General features: G+C 31.3%; 1 protein-coding gene across 34 annotated transcripts in view; it reads right to left on the bottom strand.

Moving 5' to 3' along the window:
- Window positions 1-15,850, bottom strand: part of LOC110177636 (chromatin remodeler ATRX homolog) — a 597,323-nt gene that overhangs the window by 297,530 nt on the left and 283,943 nt on the right. For 31 of the 34 annotated variants that reach the window (XR_015273279.1, XR_015273296.1, XR_015273290.1 and 28 more), the window contains 2 exons: window positions 270-362; window positions 165-215 (listed from right to left, as the gene is read on the bottom strand). Coding sequence is in view for 25 of the 34 variants with exons in the window: in XM_086840143.1 (XP_086696269.1) it covers window positions 165-215; window positions 270-362 (144 nt within the window). In the remaining 9 variants the exon portion in view is untranslated. Of the gene's footprint in view, window positions 1-164; window positions 216-269; window positions 363-6,178; window positions 6,629-6,708; window positions 6,758-14,125; window positions 14,270-15,850 lie in introns of those variants that run through there. The other 3 variants (XM_020943717.2, XM_020943797.2, XM_086840194.1) reach the window with 2 other exon arrangements.

Raw genomic sequence — 15,850 nt, forward strand, 5'->3', positions numbered from 1 at the left:
GGATTGGAACTTAGCATAATGGTTACTTAAATATAGCTCTTATGAATTAATAACTTACTTTCCTCATACTACTACTATGTTCATGAATATTTACATAAGTTTTTGTGGGGGATCAGGGGGGTTCTTACAAACTAGTTATACTTACAATAGTAAAATCTGCTTACCTTATTTGCATTTTTCCATGCGTCTTCCAAGACTTTAGGGTGGGTCCAAATCTGTTATAATAGGGTATAATTAGTATAAAATATGTTTCGATTATGTTCACTTACTTTCCGTAATACTGTATAATCAGTAATTAGACTTTTTCCGCGACTTTCTCCCCGTCCACTAATTGCTTCCAATATAGATTTATAGAGTGAAATCTAAAAATATATATAAAATTATTTATTCTTGTGAAACAAGCAGTAAAATAAACATTTAACAAAAAGTATATACCTAAATAAGGTATACAAAATTACATCTTATTAAAATGTGAGTTGTCAAATTATCAAGTTGAAATATACTATTTAACTATGGTGATCTCGTGCTCAGTAGTAAAATAATACGGGTCCTGGCCCACTAGGTAATAAATCATGTCAAAAAGGGGGTGGGGGTGACCCTAAATAGTCACGCATGGTTGCACACAGGTATCATAATGACCTAATTAGCATAAAAAGGTCACTTAATTAAGTTAGAAAGGGTGGGGGTGAGGATCACCCCAAAGAAATGGTGAAAGTGAGTGAGGTGTTTTGTCATGTCTTGTCCTGTCTTGTTTTTTTCTCACCCCAAAGGTGTATGTGTGTGAGGGGTGTTTTCTCATGCGTAAAAATGTGTGGTTGTTTAGAGTGATCTTTAGCCGAATAGGGTGTGTAGGAGTATGAGAGAGGGGTGTTTTGTGATATTTAGGTTGAGTAGTAGGAGGAGGAGGAGGGGGGAGTTGTTTTATTATGCGTGTCCGTTTTGTTGATTCAATTAGGGTTGTAGATGATATCTGTCTTCAGTGATCTTGTGACATACTTTTGTGGTGTGAAACAAGCGTGAGTTCGAGAACTTCCCCCTCTTTAGCGAGCATTAGGGAGCATTAGATGGGAAAGTGTGCGTGAATATCTAAAGTATGGTGCTTTTAACTTGTATTAAGTTAAGGGGTGGGTAATCTTAAATGTTTCAATTCTATAGTGGTGGTGGTGGTGGTGGTTCCTAACAGAATATACACAAACACAAATGAGATCGTTTATTTAGTCAAATACGTTTTTATTTGACCATATTCGAAAATTTTTTTTCTCACACATTTATATTATGAAGGAAAAACGGTTACTTTCCAAGTTTTCAAAAAAGTTATGTGTTAAGGAGAAATATAGAAAGTAGTTCAGTTTAAGAAAACTATCCGAGTTGAGTGAATCATATAAAATCGTCGTGCGAACCTTTGAAAAAAATAACATAAAAAAATAATACTTAAAAAAAACAATAAAAAACAAATCAAAATAAAACTATACGAGTTGAGTGAATCCTATAAAATCGTTGTGCGAACCTGTGAACAAAATAACATTACAAAATAATACTTAAAAAAAAAATAACAAAAAACAAAACAAATCAAAATAAAACTATCCGAGTTGAGTGAATCATATAAAACGTTGTGCGAACCTGTGAAAAAAGTAGCATTACAAAATAATACTTAAAAAAAAAACGAATCAAAATAAATCAAAATGGATAAGTATTGTGCAACATTACCCTGTCAGGTAACATTTCGTGGAGCCATCATCTGTGGACGGAGCAGCATAAAAGAAATGTCATCGAGCCAGTGGATTCAAAAATTAAAAAAATCAGATCTGGATTCCAAGGAAGGATTATTCAGTATCTATATGAAAATACCAACAATGATGTGATTTATCCAACACGATTTATGGAGGAAGCAGGAGAAGCTCTTCTTCCACACATGTATCCATTGTTGGAGAGTTATGCATCAGTAAAAATTAATTTTGAACTTTTCGGAAAATACGCGCTCTTGAAGGAAAAAAAGGAATGCGAGGAAATAAAGTCATTTCAAAGAAAAATGACAATAATCACCGCCTACTCGAATATTGAAAATGAATATAAGGAGGACATGGAGAAAATTTTAGTGAGGATGGAGGAATTCCAAGAAAGGGATAGTGGATGGACATTGATTCATCTCATTCGATTGGAAATGAATATTAATCAATATTCACCTTTAAGAGGATCATCGTATATTAAACTACCCTCTTGCTTAGAAAATAAAAAAGCGATAATAAATGTTAAAAACCTGAGTGATGAATACTGTTTTAAGTGGAGCTTAATCGCTGCATTAAGTAATCTTAATAAACATGCAAGCAGGTGCACAAGTTATAAAGTGAATATAAATGATGATCTCATTCAAGTCAATGGGATCACATTAAATTTCAGTGGAATGGAATTTCCACTTAAACCGTCGGACATTAATAAATTTATGCAAATAAATAAAGAAATTAATATAACACTTTTCGGATTCGATGATGGAGCTATTTTTGGACGCATATTATGTTGCTATTGGAGGAAGGATGCAAAGCACATTATACTTGGATAAAAAACCTATCAAAGTAAGTAGTTTTATAATATCATTATTAATGTGTACAGTCGAGTCCCGATAATTCATACCCCGCTAAATCGAAAATCGCGATAATTCGTAAAAAATTCTGTCCCCTTGAAAAAAACTCATTAATTCGTAAAAATTCCATACATTTTGGTCCCCTCGTTAATTCGTATTATTTGGCGCAACGCAAAGAATATTGAATCTCTTATAAATCGTAATTTTGTTTCGTAACCTCTTATAAATCGTAATGCAATGCGAAATTTGTTGTAGTTAAAGCACCGTTAGATTTTGCAGACAGCTATTATTTTAAGGCTTGAATTTTTGTTTTTTATAATTTAATGTTCCTGCTTAATTGTTTAATTTTTTGTTATTCTAATTTTATGTAATTGTTTAATTTTCCTTTAATTTGAAAAACTTACAAATGAATGTACATACTTATAACGTTTGTTTAATTTTAATAAAGTTAAATACATATGCAAACATGATGTGAAATGTAAAAACCCCGGTTATTCGACTCTTTCATTTTTGAGCCCCGTTAAATAGAAATCCCGATAAATCGAATTCCCGTCTAATTCGTAAAAAAAAGTGATCCCCTTGCCATTTCGAATTTTCGGGACTCGACTGTATTATGTATTATTAATATTTTTATGTTTGTGTTTTTGTTTTAAATTTCATAATATTTATATGTTTTCATATTTAAAAAAAAGTTTGTTTTTGTTAATCTTTATTTCGAGAGATAAATCAAAGAAATGGTTTTGCTAAATTTATTTAAATTATTCATTGAGTGAAGATGTTGCCACCGACACTCTGAAGTCTGTGGTAAAAAAGTCTCACGTCTACCAAACCCGAGGGATGCAACTTTAAAATATAAGAATATTCAAAAGGAAGTGTTGATACCATACAGTATATGCTGATTTTGAATGCATCCTTCAACCTATTAATATAAATGAAACATTAAATTTAAATATATTAAATATTCATAAGCCTATTTCATATGCATACTATATAAAGTGTGAACATGATAATAGTTTAGATAAGTTTGTTTTAAAAACTAAATTAAACTCAGGAATGAATTTCCTCATATCTCTTATAGAAAATTTAACACTTATATATGAGAATCATATTTCTAAAAATGTACCTATAATTATGTCTGATGTTGAAGAAGAAGATTTTAAAAAATCTATTAATTGTCATATATGCAACACTCCTCTTTTATTAGATAGAGTTAGAGATCACTGTCACTTCACAGGAAAATGTAGGGGTGCAGCAATTTAAAATATAAAGTCCCAAAATTTATTCCTGTTTTCTTCCACAATTTCACCAGGTATGATTGTTATCTATTTGTAAAAGATTTGGCTCTCATACCTGGTGAAATAAAGGTTATTCCATTAAATAACGAACAATTTATTTCAATATCCAAAATTATAACTTTTAGTAATGGTGAAAACTTTGAAATCCGTTTTCTAGATTCGTTTCGTTTTATGCCTTCTGCATTAGACACATTAGCTTCAAACCTGGATAGTAAACGAATGCAAATTACAAAATCATTTTCCCCAAATGAAAATCAGTTTAACCTTATGCGAAGAAAGGGTGTATTTCCTTATGAATATTTTGATTCAGCTGAGACATTCAAAGAAAGTATATTATCTCCTAGAGAAGCTTTCTATAGTTCTTTAACTGAAAATGAATCTTCAAACGAAAATTACACACACGAACAAGAGGTATGGAATGAGTTTTCATGTGAGAACTTAAAAGATTATTTAGAGTTATATTTGAAAACAGATGTTTTATTAATGACTGATGTCTTTAAAAACTTCCGAAAACTTTTCACTAAAATTTATTCACTTGATCCAGCACATTTTTCACAACACCAGGTTTATCATGGGAAGCTATGTTGAAATGTACTAAAATTGAATTAGATTTATTAACTGATATAGATCAGTATAAATTTATTCAAAGTGGTATTCGAGGTGGCTTAGTACAATGCACATGTAGATATGCTAAAGCAAATAATAAATATGTTGATAATTTTGATAGTACTCAAAAATCATCATATTTAATTTATTTGGATGCAAATAATTTATATGGTTGGGCTATGTCACAATCTTTACCATATGGAGGTTTTGAATGGGTTTCAAGGGAATCACTTGATAGTATCAATATTTCAGAGATTGGAGATGATAGTGAATATGGATACATTTTTAAGGTAGATTTAAAATATCTTTTTAAATTACATAATAAACACAATGATCTTCCATTTTGTTGCAATAATAAATTACCAACAAAGACAGATAAAATTACAAAATTAATTGCTGATTTAAGGGATAAAGAAAAATATATTATTCATTATAAAAATCTTCAACAGTGTATAGAAAATGGTTTAATTCTAACAAAAAATTTCAGAAGCCTTGGTTAAAAACATATATTGACTTGAATACATTCCATAGAACTAATGCAAAAAATGCATTTAAAAAAGATTTTTTTAACTTCTAAAAATTGCTGTCTTTTTGAAAAACCATGGAAAATGTGGATAAACGAGTGGATGTAAAGTTAATTACAGAATGGGAAAGTGCTTCACCATTAGACTCTTCTGGTCCTAAAAGACATTATGCTAGATCTCTTATTTCAAAGTCCAACTTCTTTCCTTTTTAAATGAAAAGGTTAAATGTGTTATACAATAAACCATTATATTTCGGTTTTGTTGTATTAGATTTATCAAAATGAAAAATGTATGATTTTCATTATAATTATATAAAACCCAAATACAATGAAAATGTGCAATTAAATTATATGGATACAGATTCTTTTATATACACAATTAATACTGAAGATTTTTATAAAGATATTCAGAAATATATTGAGATGAAGTTTGATACATCAGATTATTCTGATGAATTATTAAATCTCTATAATTTCCCTAAAGCTAATAAAAAGGAGGTTGGCATTTTTTAAAGATGAACTCAATGGAAGACCGATGTCTGAATTTGTTAGTTTAAGATCAAAAATGTATGCCTCTAAGTCATCTAATATTAATGACATCTCTGAAAAAACAGTGAAAAAATCAAAGGGAGTAAAAGAAGTGCCATTGATCAATTAACTTTTAAAAAATGTTTGTTTTCGGAAGAGGAAGTGGTAGGATCTATGTCAATGATTAGATCTAAAAATCATCTCTTATCAACAGTTATATGTAAAAAAGTTTTTCTCAGTCACAAAGATACAAAGCTCGTTATACAAAACAATAAAATTAATACTTTACAATGTGGACATTGTAAAATAGAAGAAAACAAATTAGAAAATAAACTTGATGAAATAAATGCAAATATTTATGTTTACGAGCAAAGAATAAAAGAAATAGAGAATTGTCCTAATAGAAATAATAATCAAGATATTGAAATAGAAAAATTTAAGAAAAATATTGATGATTGTACATTTGAAATGTTTTATACAGAATTAGAATTAAATTTACTAAATTGTGAAAAAGAATAAATGTAATCTATAATTATAAATAAAACAATGAAATTTTAAATTTATAGAACAAACATCGGTTTTTTATTTAAACGTTAATTTAAGGTAATGTATAAACCAAATATTTCAAATCAAAACAGCATTATAAAATTTTTATTTTAAAGAACAAACATTGCTTTATTTAGAGGTTAATGTTAAAATTTCCCAGAACAATATTATAAAATTTTTATTTTAAAGAACAATTAAAATGTTTTCTTTGAATTACATTCAATTTGCTTACTTTCTTCTATATTTAGTGGTATAGTTTGTACATAACTATTTATACCACACTCTAATAAATAAATTTTATCATCATCATTACTTTAAGGAATTGATTTTATGTATTCATCATTATCCTTATCTTAATTTAAGGGTATAGTTTGTACATAGTGATTGATTCCACCTCATCCTCACTAGGTGATCTTGTGATGCATGGCTCTGGATTATCCTCATCGAAAATGTTCACATCGTGGTCATCATCATCATCATCATCGTTATCATGCTCATCATACAAAACTAGAGTGTCGTCTTTAGCCTCTTTTTTATTAAGGTTTTGAAATTCTGAAAATATAAATATTATTAGTATATATAAATATTATTTATATATATATATATATATATATATATATTATTCAACTCACCTTTTTGTACTCCACTTCAAATAGTATTAGCAACTTCTTTATTTAAATTCTACAAAAACAAACATATTCCCCTACTTAATCAGAATATATTATCACTATTAGTTATTTTGAAGTCATTAATGTCATTAATTAGAATTTTGTCTGTACTAATCTCACTTTCTTTTTTATTTAAATACTCAATTAGCATTTGAGATTCTAAATTTGTCTTTCTCAAATATATTCCATTAATTTTTCTATGCCTTCGCTTGTTTTTATAGAATTTCTTTTTTGTGAATCCAACTATCTTCTGATTTTGAAAAGCCTAGCCAACGCACAAGCACATAATCACCTTTTTGTTTCAGAATCTTTTCAACAATATAAGTATTAGGGAATTTTTTTTTTAATTTCTTGTTTATAGAACCCCCTTGAATTGGATCACCCTTCAAGTCTTCAAGTAAATATGTGGTGGGGTATGTATTTTGTACTTTCCGAATTTCGTACTTCAAAAAATTTTCGTTGTCCGGTTTGGAGTATAACCTTTTTCAAAGACATGCTTGTATTTACTTATTCGTACATGATCCCCCTCTTTAAACTCTCAATTTGTGAATATTTTTAGATGAATTGATGATCTCATCAAAATCTGTTTTTCATTTTTAACATTAACATCAATGGGTTTCATTTTAATTGTTATATGCTTCCTATTGTTATAATTATTAATCAATTCTTTGTATATTTGAAGCCATGCCTATTTTCCATTAAAACTGAACTCACGCTACATAAGTTCTTTTAGTGTTCTATTAAAACGTTCTACAATAGATGCTTAAAGAGTACTAAATGTTGAGTAGTGATTAATTTCATATCGTTACATCAAATCTCGAAATTGTTTATTATAGAATTCATTTCCATTATCTGTTTGTAAATTCTTTGGTACTCCAGGACCACATTTAATTATTTTTTCCATAGCTTATTGCTTCACCCCATCCATATTTAGAAAAGGTATCTATTACTGTTAATAGATACCTAAAGCCTTTATTCAAAGATGCATATGCCCCCATTTCAACCAAATCAACCTGCCATAAATCATTAATACCTGTTTTGAAATGTCAGATTCATCTATATGAGATTGATGAGAAATGTCAGATTCATCTATATGAGAGTGTTCTGAGTAAGGATCAACATAAACATCACTCTCACTATCACTTTCAATTACTCTCTCCTATACCCTTTTATTACTTTTAGGACTCTTATTTTCTCTTTCTTGAACTTAGTCTTAACATTGTGTGTATCATTAATACACTTTTTTTTCTTATTATTCCTCCAAATTTGATACGTTCTCATTTTTTATTTGCTTCAATTCATCAAATTTTCTTTTTAATTTCGTCAACTGTTCTAAAGATTTCGCTTCATTGTGGTAGTTTTCTCTGATACTCATGTGCTACTGGGGGAAAATGTAGTATAATCTAAATATTTATAACAAAGTGTTTTGAGTTTAATGAAATTTTATTTTTATTTGAGAAAATAAGTACATTAATAATATTAAAAATAATATATAATATAATATTGTTATCATTCCTTTTTAATTTAGTTTAGCAAGGGTGGCGCCTCTGACGCAGCCCGAAGATCCTTATCATCCAACTTTCGATGTGACTCTTGATATTGGGTGTGACCTACAGAATATTTCTGACCGTCCAGCCAATAAAGTCCTATGTTTTCGCAAAACGGACTTTGAATGGCTGAATAATTTTATAAACGAGTTCAATTGGTCCGATCTATACATGTGCACTGACATGGCAGTTGCTGTGGATATTTTTTACAGTGCCATGAACTCATTTTTTACTGAATGCGTTCCGTTATATTATCCGCCAAGCTCGAATAAACCGCCGTGGTTTACTAAAGAGTTGAGCCGACTTACAAATAAAAAATCTAGACTGTATGCTAAATTTAAAATCACCGGTTCTCAATCTGCCCTCAACTCGGTCAAACTTTACCGTGCTGAATGCGCAGTGTTATAAAAAATATTTAACTCGTTGTAGGGCCCAGTTCTTACAGGACCCAAAACAGTTTTATAATTTCGTTAACACTAAACGTAAGCCTAAAACAAATCCTTCCTCGCTTTCATTTGAAAATACTACCGCAAATAATGATCAGGCAATAGCCGATCTTTTTTCGCAGTTTTTTCAAACAACCTATTCTAGCTCTTCGTATCTACACCAGACCTATTCCTACAACATACCCAAATCAAACTTAATTTTCTGTCCCAGCCTAAACGAAAGCACTCTCCTTTTAGATCTTCATCGTGCCAAGCCAGTTTATTCGCCAGGTCCCGACGAAATTCCTGGCTGTGTGCTCAGGTATTGTGCCGACGCCCTGTGCTATCCCCTTCTAAAATTGTTTACCTTGTCCTTAGAAACCTCCTACTTTCCCATTATTTGGAAGGAATCGTTTATTATTCCTCTCCACAAAAAAGGTAGCAAACTGGATGCCAGCAATTATAGAGGAATCTCTAAGTTGTCGGCCATTCCAAAATTATTTGAAAATATTATCACCCCTCATTTACAGCACCTTTGTAGATCGGTTATTTCTCCATGTCAACATGGTTTTATGAAGCGAAGATCAACAACAACAAATCTTTTGGAGCTCTCTTCCTATATTATAAAGGGCTTCCATAATAATTGTCAGACAGATTAATCTATACTGATTTCAGAAAAGCATTTGACTCTGTTAACCATTCTCTCCTCGTTAGAAAACTCGATTCAATGGGTTTTCCAAGTGATCTTCTTAATTGGATCTCAAGTTATTTGAATGGCAGGACGCAAAAGGTCCTCTTTAAGAATAATTTATCCAATGTTCTAAGGGTTACATCTGGCGTCCCGCACGGAAGCCTTATTGTTTACATTATTTATAAATGACCTGCCCAAAGTCTTGACTAACTCCAGAGTATTTATGTACGCGGATGACGTCAAGCTTTGCGTGCAATACAATGACAATGCCTGCCAGTCGGATTTACATACAGATCTTATTAATTTTCAACCTTGGTGCCGTGTAAAAATATTAAACTTAAATGGCACAAAATGCAAGCTAATGACATTCTCTCGTGTCGTTCCTAAGCTTGCTACTTACACGCTGAACTGCTGCTCTGTGGAAAGAATTAATTCTGTTGACGATTTGGGCGTCCGCTTGGACCCAATACTTGACTTTATTGATCTTATTTCGTCTTTGGTGAATAGGGCCAGGGGTGTGCCTGGATTTATTAAACGGTGGTCGGAATTCAATGACACCTATGTTACTAAATCCTAATATACTTCTTTACTTCGTCCTATCTTAGAATATGTATGCTGCGTTTGGAACCCTCAGTACGTCATCTATAGTAAACGCATTGAGTCGGTTCAAAACAACTTTTTACTTTTCGCTCTACGCGGTTTAAATTGGGATGCAAACCAAAGATTACCTTCCTACTCTAGTAAACTCCTATTAATAAACTTGCCGTCCTTAGCCAATCGAAGAACGATGCTAGGGATAACCTTTATTTTTAACCTTATACATGGTGATGTGGAAAGTGCTGACTTGTTGAGTCAGCTTAATTTCCATGTACCATGTAGAACTACTAGATCCTATATCCCATTAGTGTTGCGCCACTGTAGAACCTCCTTTGAACTGCATGAACCTTTTCGAGTGCTATGTGCAAATTATAATGATTTGTACACACTAATCTCTAACGTCGATACCCTTCCCAAATTAAAATCTTTAATACTACCACACTTAGTAAGCATGCAAGCTAACAATCTGGCAGTACGCCGGTAGTCAATTTCCTCGTATTCTGTCCTATATCTTCCATCGTGCCTACTAACACCTAACCCAAACAGGCACGTGCCTGGTGTCATACGGCCCACTTGAATGTACTGACCTTAGTGCATCAACGTCCAAGGATAAAAAAAATAATAATAATACAAAACAGATTATCTTTTATATATTCAATGGTCGAATCATCTAAAGTCGAGTATCGTGTGAGTAAGTACAGCATATACTCTTCAAGTTCAAGAGCGAGGGCCATTCCAAAGCTGGTTTTTTTACGTTGAGCTCGTTGAATAGGGTAGCGCACATCCGATTCCACCTCGTCTTTGTTAAGAGAGGTTTTGGTAGGCTACCATTAAAATCCTTGAGTACCTTCATCATTTCCGGATTGACCATTTTCAGTTGTTTCTTCTTCTTCTTCTTCTTCTTCTTGTTGTTGTTTTTGTCGATTGTAGCTGTTGTAGTTGTTGTTTGTAGTTGTTTTAACTCTATTGTAGTTGTTGTTTGTAGTTGTTTCTTCTTCTTGTTGTTGTTGTTTTTGTTGATTGTAGCTGTTGAAGTTGTTGTTTGTAGTTGTTTTAAGTCTGCTGTAGTTGTTGTTTGTAGTTGTTTTACCTTTTTTTTTTATATTGTTTTTTTGTTTTACCTATGTTGTAGTTGTTGTTTGTAGTTGTTTTAACTCTGTTGTAGTTGTTGTTTGTAGTTGTTTTAACTCTGCTGTAGTTGTTAAAATAACTTTTGGTCGAGTTTTTATACCTTAAGGTAAATTAACCCTCCTTTTTCTATCTCATTCTTGATTTAGAATTGAGCAATCATAGCAGCGAATAGCATGTAAAATAGGGCGAGTTTCATGAATCATAGAGAATCATAGAGAAATCACTTGACCATAACGAAAAAGTTAGGGAGGGATAGAGAGTACGAATTGGAGGGACAGCTGTCCACAGTTGGTACTATTAAAGGCTTGTTTTCTCTCATAGTTATAGTTAATATTATTCCCCAAGTATTTCATAACTTCTTTTGGGGGTTGTAAATTTCCAAAACTATCAAAATAAAGTATACTTTTTTTATGTTTGTTGTAAGCTACCCAATCCGTTCCATTTGATGAACTATCATCTAGGTTTATAATTCCTGACTCTTCTTTCCAAGGAGATTTTGGTATTGAGTCTCTCATAAACACACCTCTGAAATGTGGAATATACTTTTGAGCAAAAGTCAAAATTTCAAAATTTGAACGCGGTTTTTTAGGTAGCTTAGTAATCAGTTTTTTGGATTTCCTCTAAATGGGTGGAGATATAATCCATAACCTTTTCTATAAGGTTTTAGAAACATACCTTTACCCACCTTAATACTTTCCATTTTTGTATTATGTCGTTTACTCTCTTTTAATAGTTTTTTTTCCTATATTTGCATTATTAATAGTTTTAACAATGGCTGCACTAGCAGAGCCAAGACTACCTAATGCACTTAGTGCAGTCAAAATGGATACAATAGGTAAAACAACCACCAATTTTCGGTACATTAATGACACGAGGAATCATAATTTTTTTTTATTTCTACCAATTTATTTACTGACTGCTTTACGCGCAACCTTGATTGCACTCATTAGATCTAGTGGTTTCTGAGTTTTCAATGCCCGTATTCCTGTTTGGATAACATTTGAAAAACTCTTTACCTTTGATCTCCTCCTCCTCTCCTTACACTTTCTCTTTGTTCCCTTCTTCACACCCATTCCGAATTTCTTTTTTGTTTGCATAATATTTGTAACCAAGTATGCTGCTGTTTTCTCTGCAATACTACTATCTTTTGATCCAACACGTTCCCACGCTTTATTTATTAATACTGCATCAGCCTTATGTCGATCAGCTAGATCCTTATTTTGTGAATATGCAATATCATGTACTTTACAAGCTTCATCCAATTGATTTATCCCACGATCACCTCGGGCTAATCGTTTCTCTAGCTTTGTGCCTGGTCCACAAAAATTATAGCCAGGAATATGTGCGTCAAATGGAAGTGTGTTAATTATTTTGTTGATAATACCACTACCTCGTTTCAAGTTTAAACTCTGACTGCAACAATTATAAAAACTTTTACCCATTTTACAATATATAATGTTTAATCAAGGAGCATTTCTCATCGAATGAACTACATTACACACATCAATATGCGTTTAATACGTCAAAAACAAGAAATCTGTGTTAGAAATAACGAGGGTGGTGATCAATCAGTTAAAAATTCAGTTCCACGACATAGTTCTTTATTACCCAATGCAATAAGAGCATTGGTTGTCGGTCCGTCAAACTGTGGAAAAACAAATGTTATGCTCAGTCTTATTGAAAGTCCAAACGGACTTAAATTTGAGAATATATATGTATTCTCGAAGAGTTTATACCAACCAAAGAATGAGTATTTAGAGAAACTAATTAAACCGATAAAAGGTATGGGATATTATACATTCTCACAAAATGATGAAGTTTTACCGCCCGCTAAGGCTAAAGAAAACTCTATTATGATTTTTGATGATGTTGCTTGTGAAAAACAAAACAACATTCGTTCATATTTTTGTATGGGACGTCACAAAAATATAGATTCTTTTTACCTATGTCAAACATATACTCATACTCCAAAACATCTAATACGTGATAACGCGAATTGATTATAATGTTTAAACAAGATGATTTAAATATGCGACATATATATCGTGATCATGTAATTACTGATATGTCCTATGATTCATTTATGAAAATTTGTCAAAAGTGCTGGAGCGATAAATACGGATTCCTCATAATAAGTAAAGATAACGATATGGAAAAAGGAAGATATAGGAAGGGTTTTAATGAATTTATAATTATTTGAGAATATAAGTTTCGTTCTGAAGGCTATATTTTCACAGATCTGTATTAGGATTCCAAAATGAGTAGATCATTCACTCTTACATTAAATGGTAATGAACCCATTACAAAAATTACTTATTTCCCACCCATTGAACTGACGAATGGGGACTATGAGTGTGCACTCATTGACTTTCAAATGTACAACTCTATACCCAATGTTGATATAAATAATAATCTATTTCATATTGGTGATTAGGTTATTCAACTCCCCATAGGATCATACGAACTCAATGATATTTATGATTATCTAAAAAATAAACTAAAAGATTATGATCTTGAGAAAATATTTCAAATGGAAAGTAATAATAACACACTTCAAGTTCATATTACAACTACCAAGGAACCTATTTATTTTAATAGAAACAACTCTATTGGACAATTGCTGGGTTTCAATAAAAAAATAATCTACCCCGACCTGAAAAATATATATATATCGGATCTACCTGTTAACATTTTAAAAATAAACACAATAAGTGAGGGGATCACACAATTGTGAGGGGATCATATATTGATAGTAGACAAGATCATTCATTATACGAATTCGGAATTAATGTTCCACCGGGCTATAAAATGAATATCACACCACACAATCTCATTTATTTGGTAGTCAACACTAGAGAAATAAGTACACTGTCTATACACATAACTGAACTGAACGGTGAACTTATTAATTTACGCGGTGAAAACTATACAATTCGTTTACATTTAAGACTAATACAATGATTATATATAATAAAAGAGGTGATACTTACCATCATCAGCACACTTTAAAACATAAAGTTATAGGAAGAGGATCGAAAGTAAAAAGACACACACTTACATCTAAAAACAAGTTAATTCTTAAATCATTGGACTTCAAAGTACGAGTTTAACTAAAGTTATGGGGTTGAATGAAATATTGGCAGTACGAGAAAAACCTCTCTGATGATAGTATATCGAAGAAAGAATATCACAGTTATTCACCGTATCAACAATCATTTAAAACGAATGATGAGATAAGAATTACAATTCAAAATCCAGATTTATATGTACTCCCCCATGAGAGTCTTCTAAATTTTCAAGGAGATATTACACTAATTAAGGAAGGGGGAGCGGTAGAAACTCAAAATGTTATTGGGAGGATGAGAAATAATAGCATGGCATACTTTTTAGATGAAATACGCTATGAAATAAATGGTGTTGAGATAGATAGAACAAGGTTTAGTGGTATTACTTCTACAATAAAAAACTTTGTTTCTTTAAATCAATTTGAAAGCAAGAGACTTTACAATTCTGGATGGAGTGGAGGATCCGATTTCAATTTAAGCCCTAACTTTAACTTTTCAATACCCCTTAAAAATCTACTTGGATTTGCTGAAGATTTCAAAAAAGTTTTATTAAATTGTAAACATGAACTAGTACTATTGATATCAAAAAATTTAAGTGATGTACTTGAGGAAGATAAAATTGAGAATGCACAAAGAGTAGGAAAATGTCATCTCAATATGACTAAAATTACATGGAAAATTCGTCATATAACACCCAGCGATTCAACGAAAATTAAAATGTATGATATTATAAAAAGTGGATCCATTCTACCGATTGCATTCCGCAGTTGGGATACATACATTAATCCTAAACTAAGTAACGGAACACATCATGTTTGGAATGTTAAATTAGCTGCTAACCGTAAACGTCCACGATTTCCTTTAATTGCATTTAAAGATAATCACCATGTGATTACAAACAATTTAAGAAATCTAAAGGTGTACTTAAACTCTAAAACATACCCCTACGATGACTTGAATTTGGACTTCGAGAAAGAACGATTTGCTCACCTATATGAAATGTATTGCAAGTTTCAAACTAGCTACTATAATCGAAGTGAATCTCCTTTACTATCACCTGCAGACTTTCAAACTAAAGCTTCTATTTTCTCATACACTCTCCGCATGATTTTATTGAATTGAATAAAAAATGTAGAAAACAGCTTCTTGGTTAACAAAAAAACATAATAAAATTTATTGGAACGATGGAGTATACTTTTTCAAAGAAACACAAATGTATTTAAGAGAAATAATTAGAAAAAAGGAAATAATTTGTAAGGGATATCAAAAAAGGTTATTCCTACAAAAATTTTTAAAAATTGAAGATGTAATTAACATTGATGAAATTGGATGTCCCTCTCTAAAAATAATGGATGGAAACCACTTTCCATATTGTTCATTACATGCTCGAGATGGTGTCTGCTCACTCAACAATGTTCGTAAAATCATAAACTTTTACACAAAAGAAAACTGCTAACAACAACAACAACTTTTCACCATTCATTCAATTCACAATTTGAGAGTCGAGAAAAGAAGTTTACGAAATGTCGGATTCTAGTAACAATCTTAATATACCAAATTATTCTTCCTTGATAAATAAAATTAATTTATTTATTAATACATTTGGAAATATGATTTCAAAAGAGGACTTCAAATTACTGCTGGAGTCAA

This window comes from Drosophila serrata, unplaced genomic scaffold, assembly GCF_035046125.1.
Source record: "Drosophila serrata isolate PLE 108 unplaced genomic scaffold, ASM3504612v1 contig_88, whole genome shotgun sequence".
In the NCBI taxonomy this organism is placed as follows: domain Eukaryota; kingdom Metazoa; phylum Arthropoda; class Insecta; order Diptera; family Drosophilidae; genus Drosophila; species Drosophila serrata.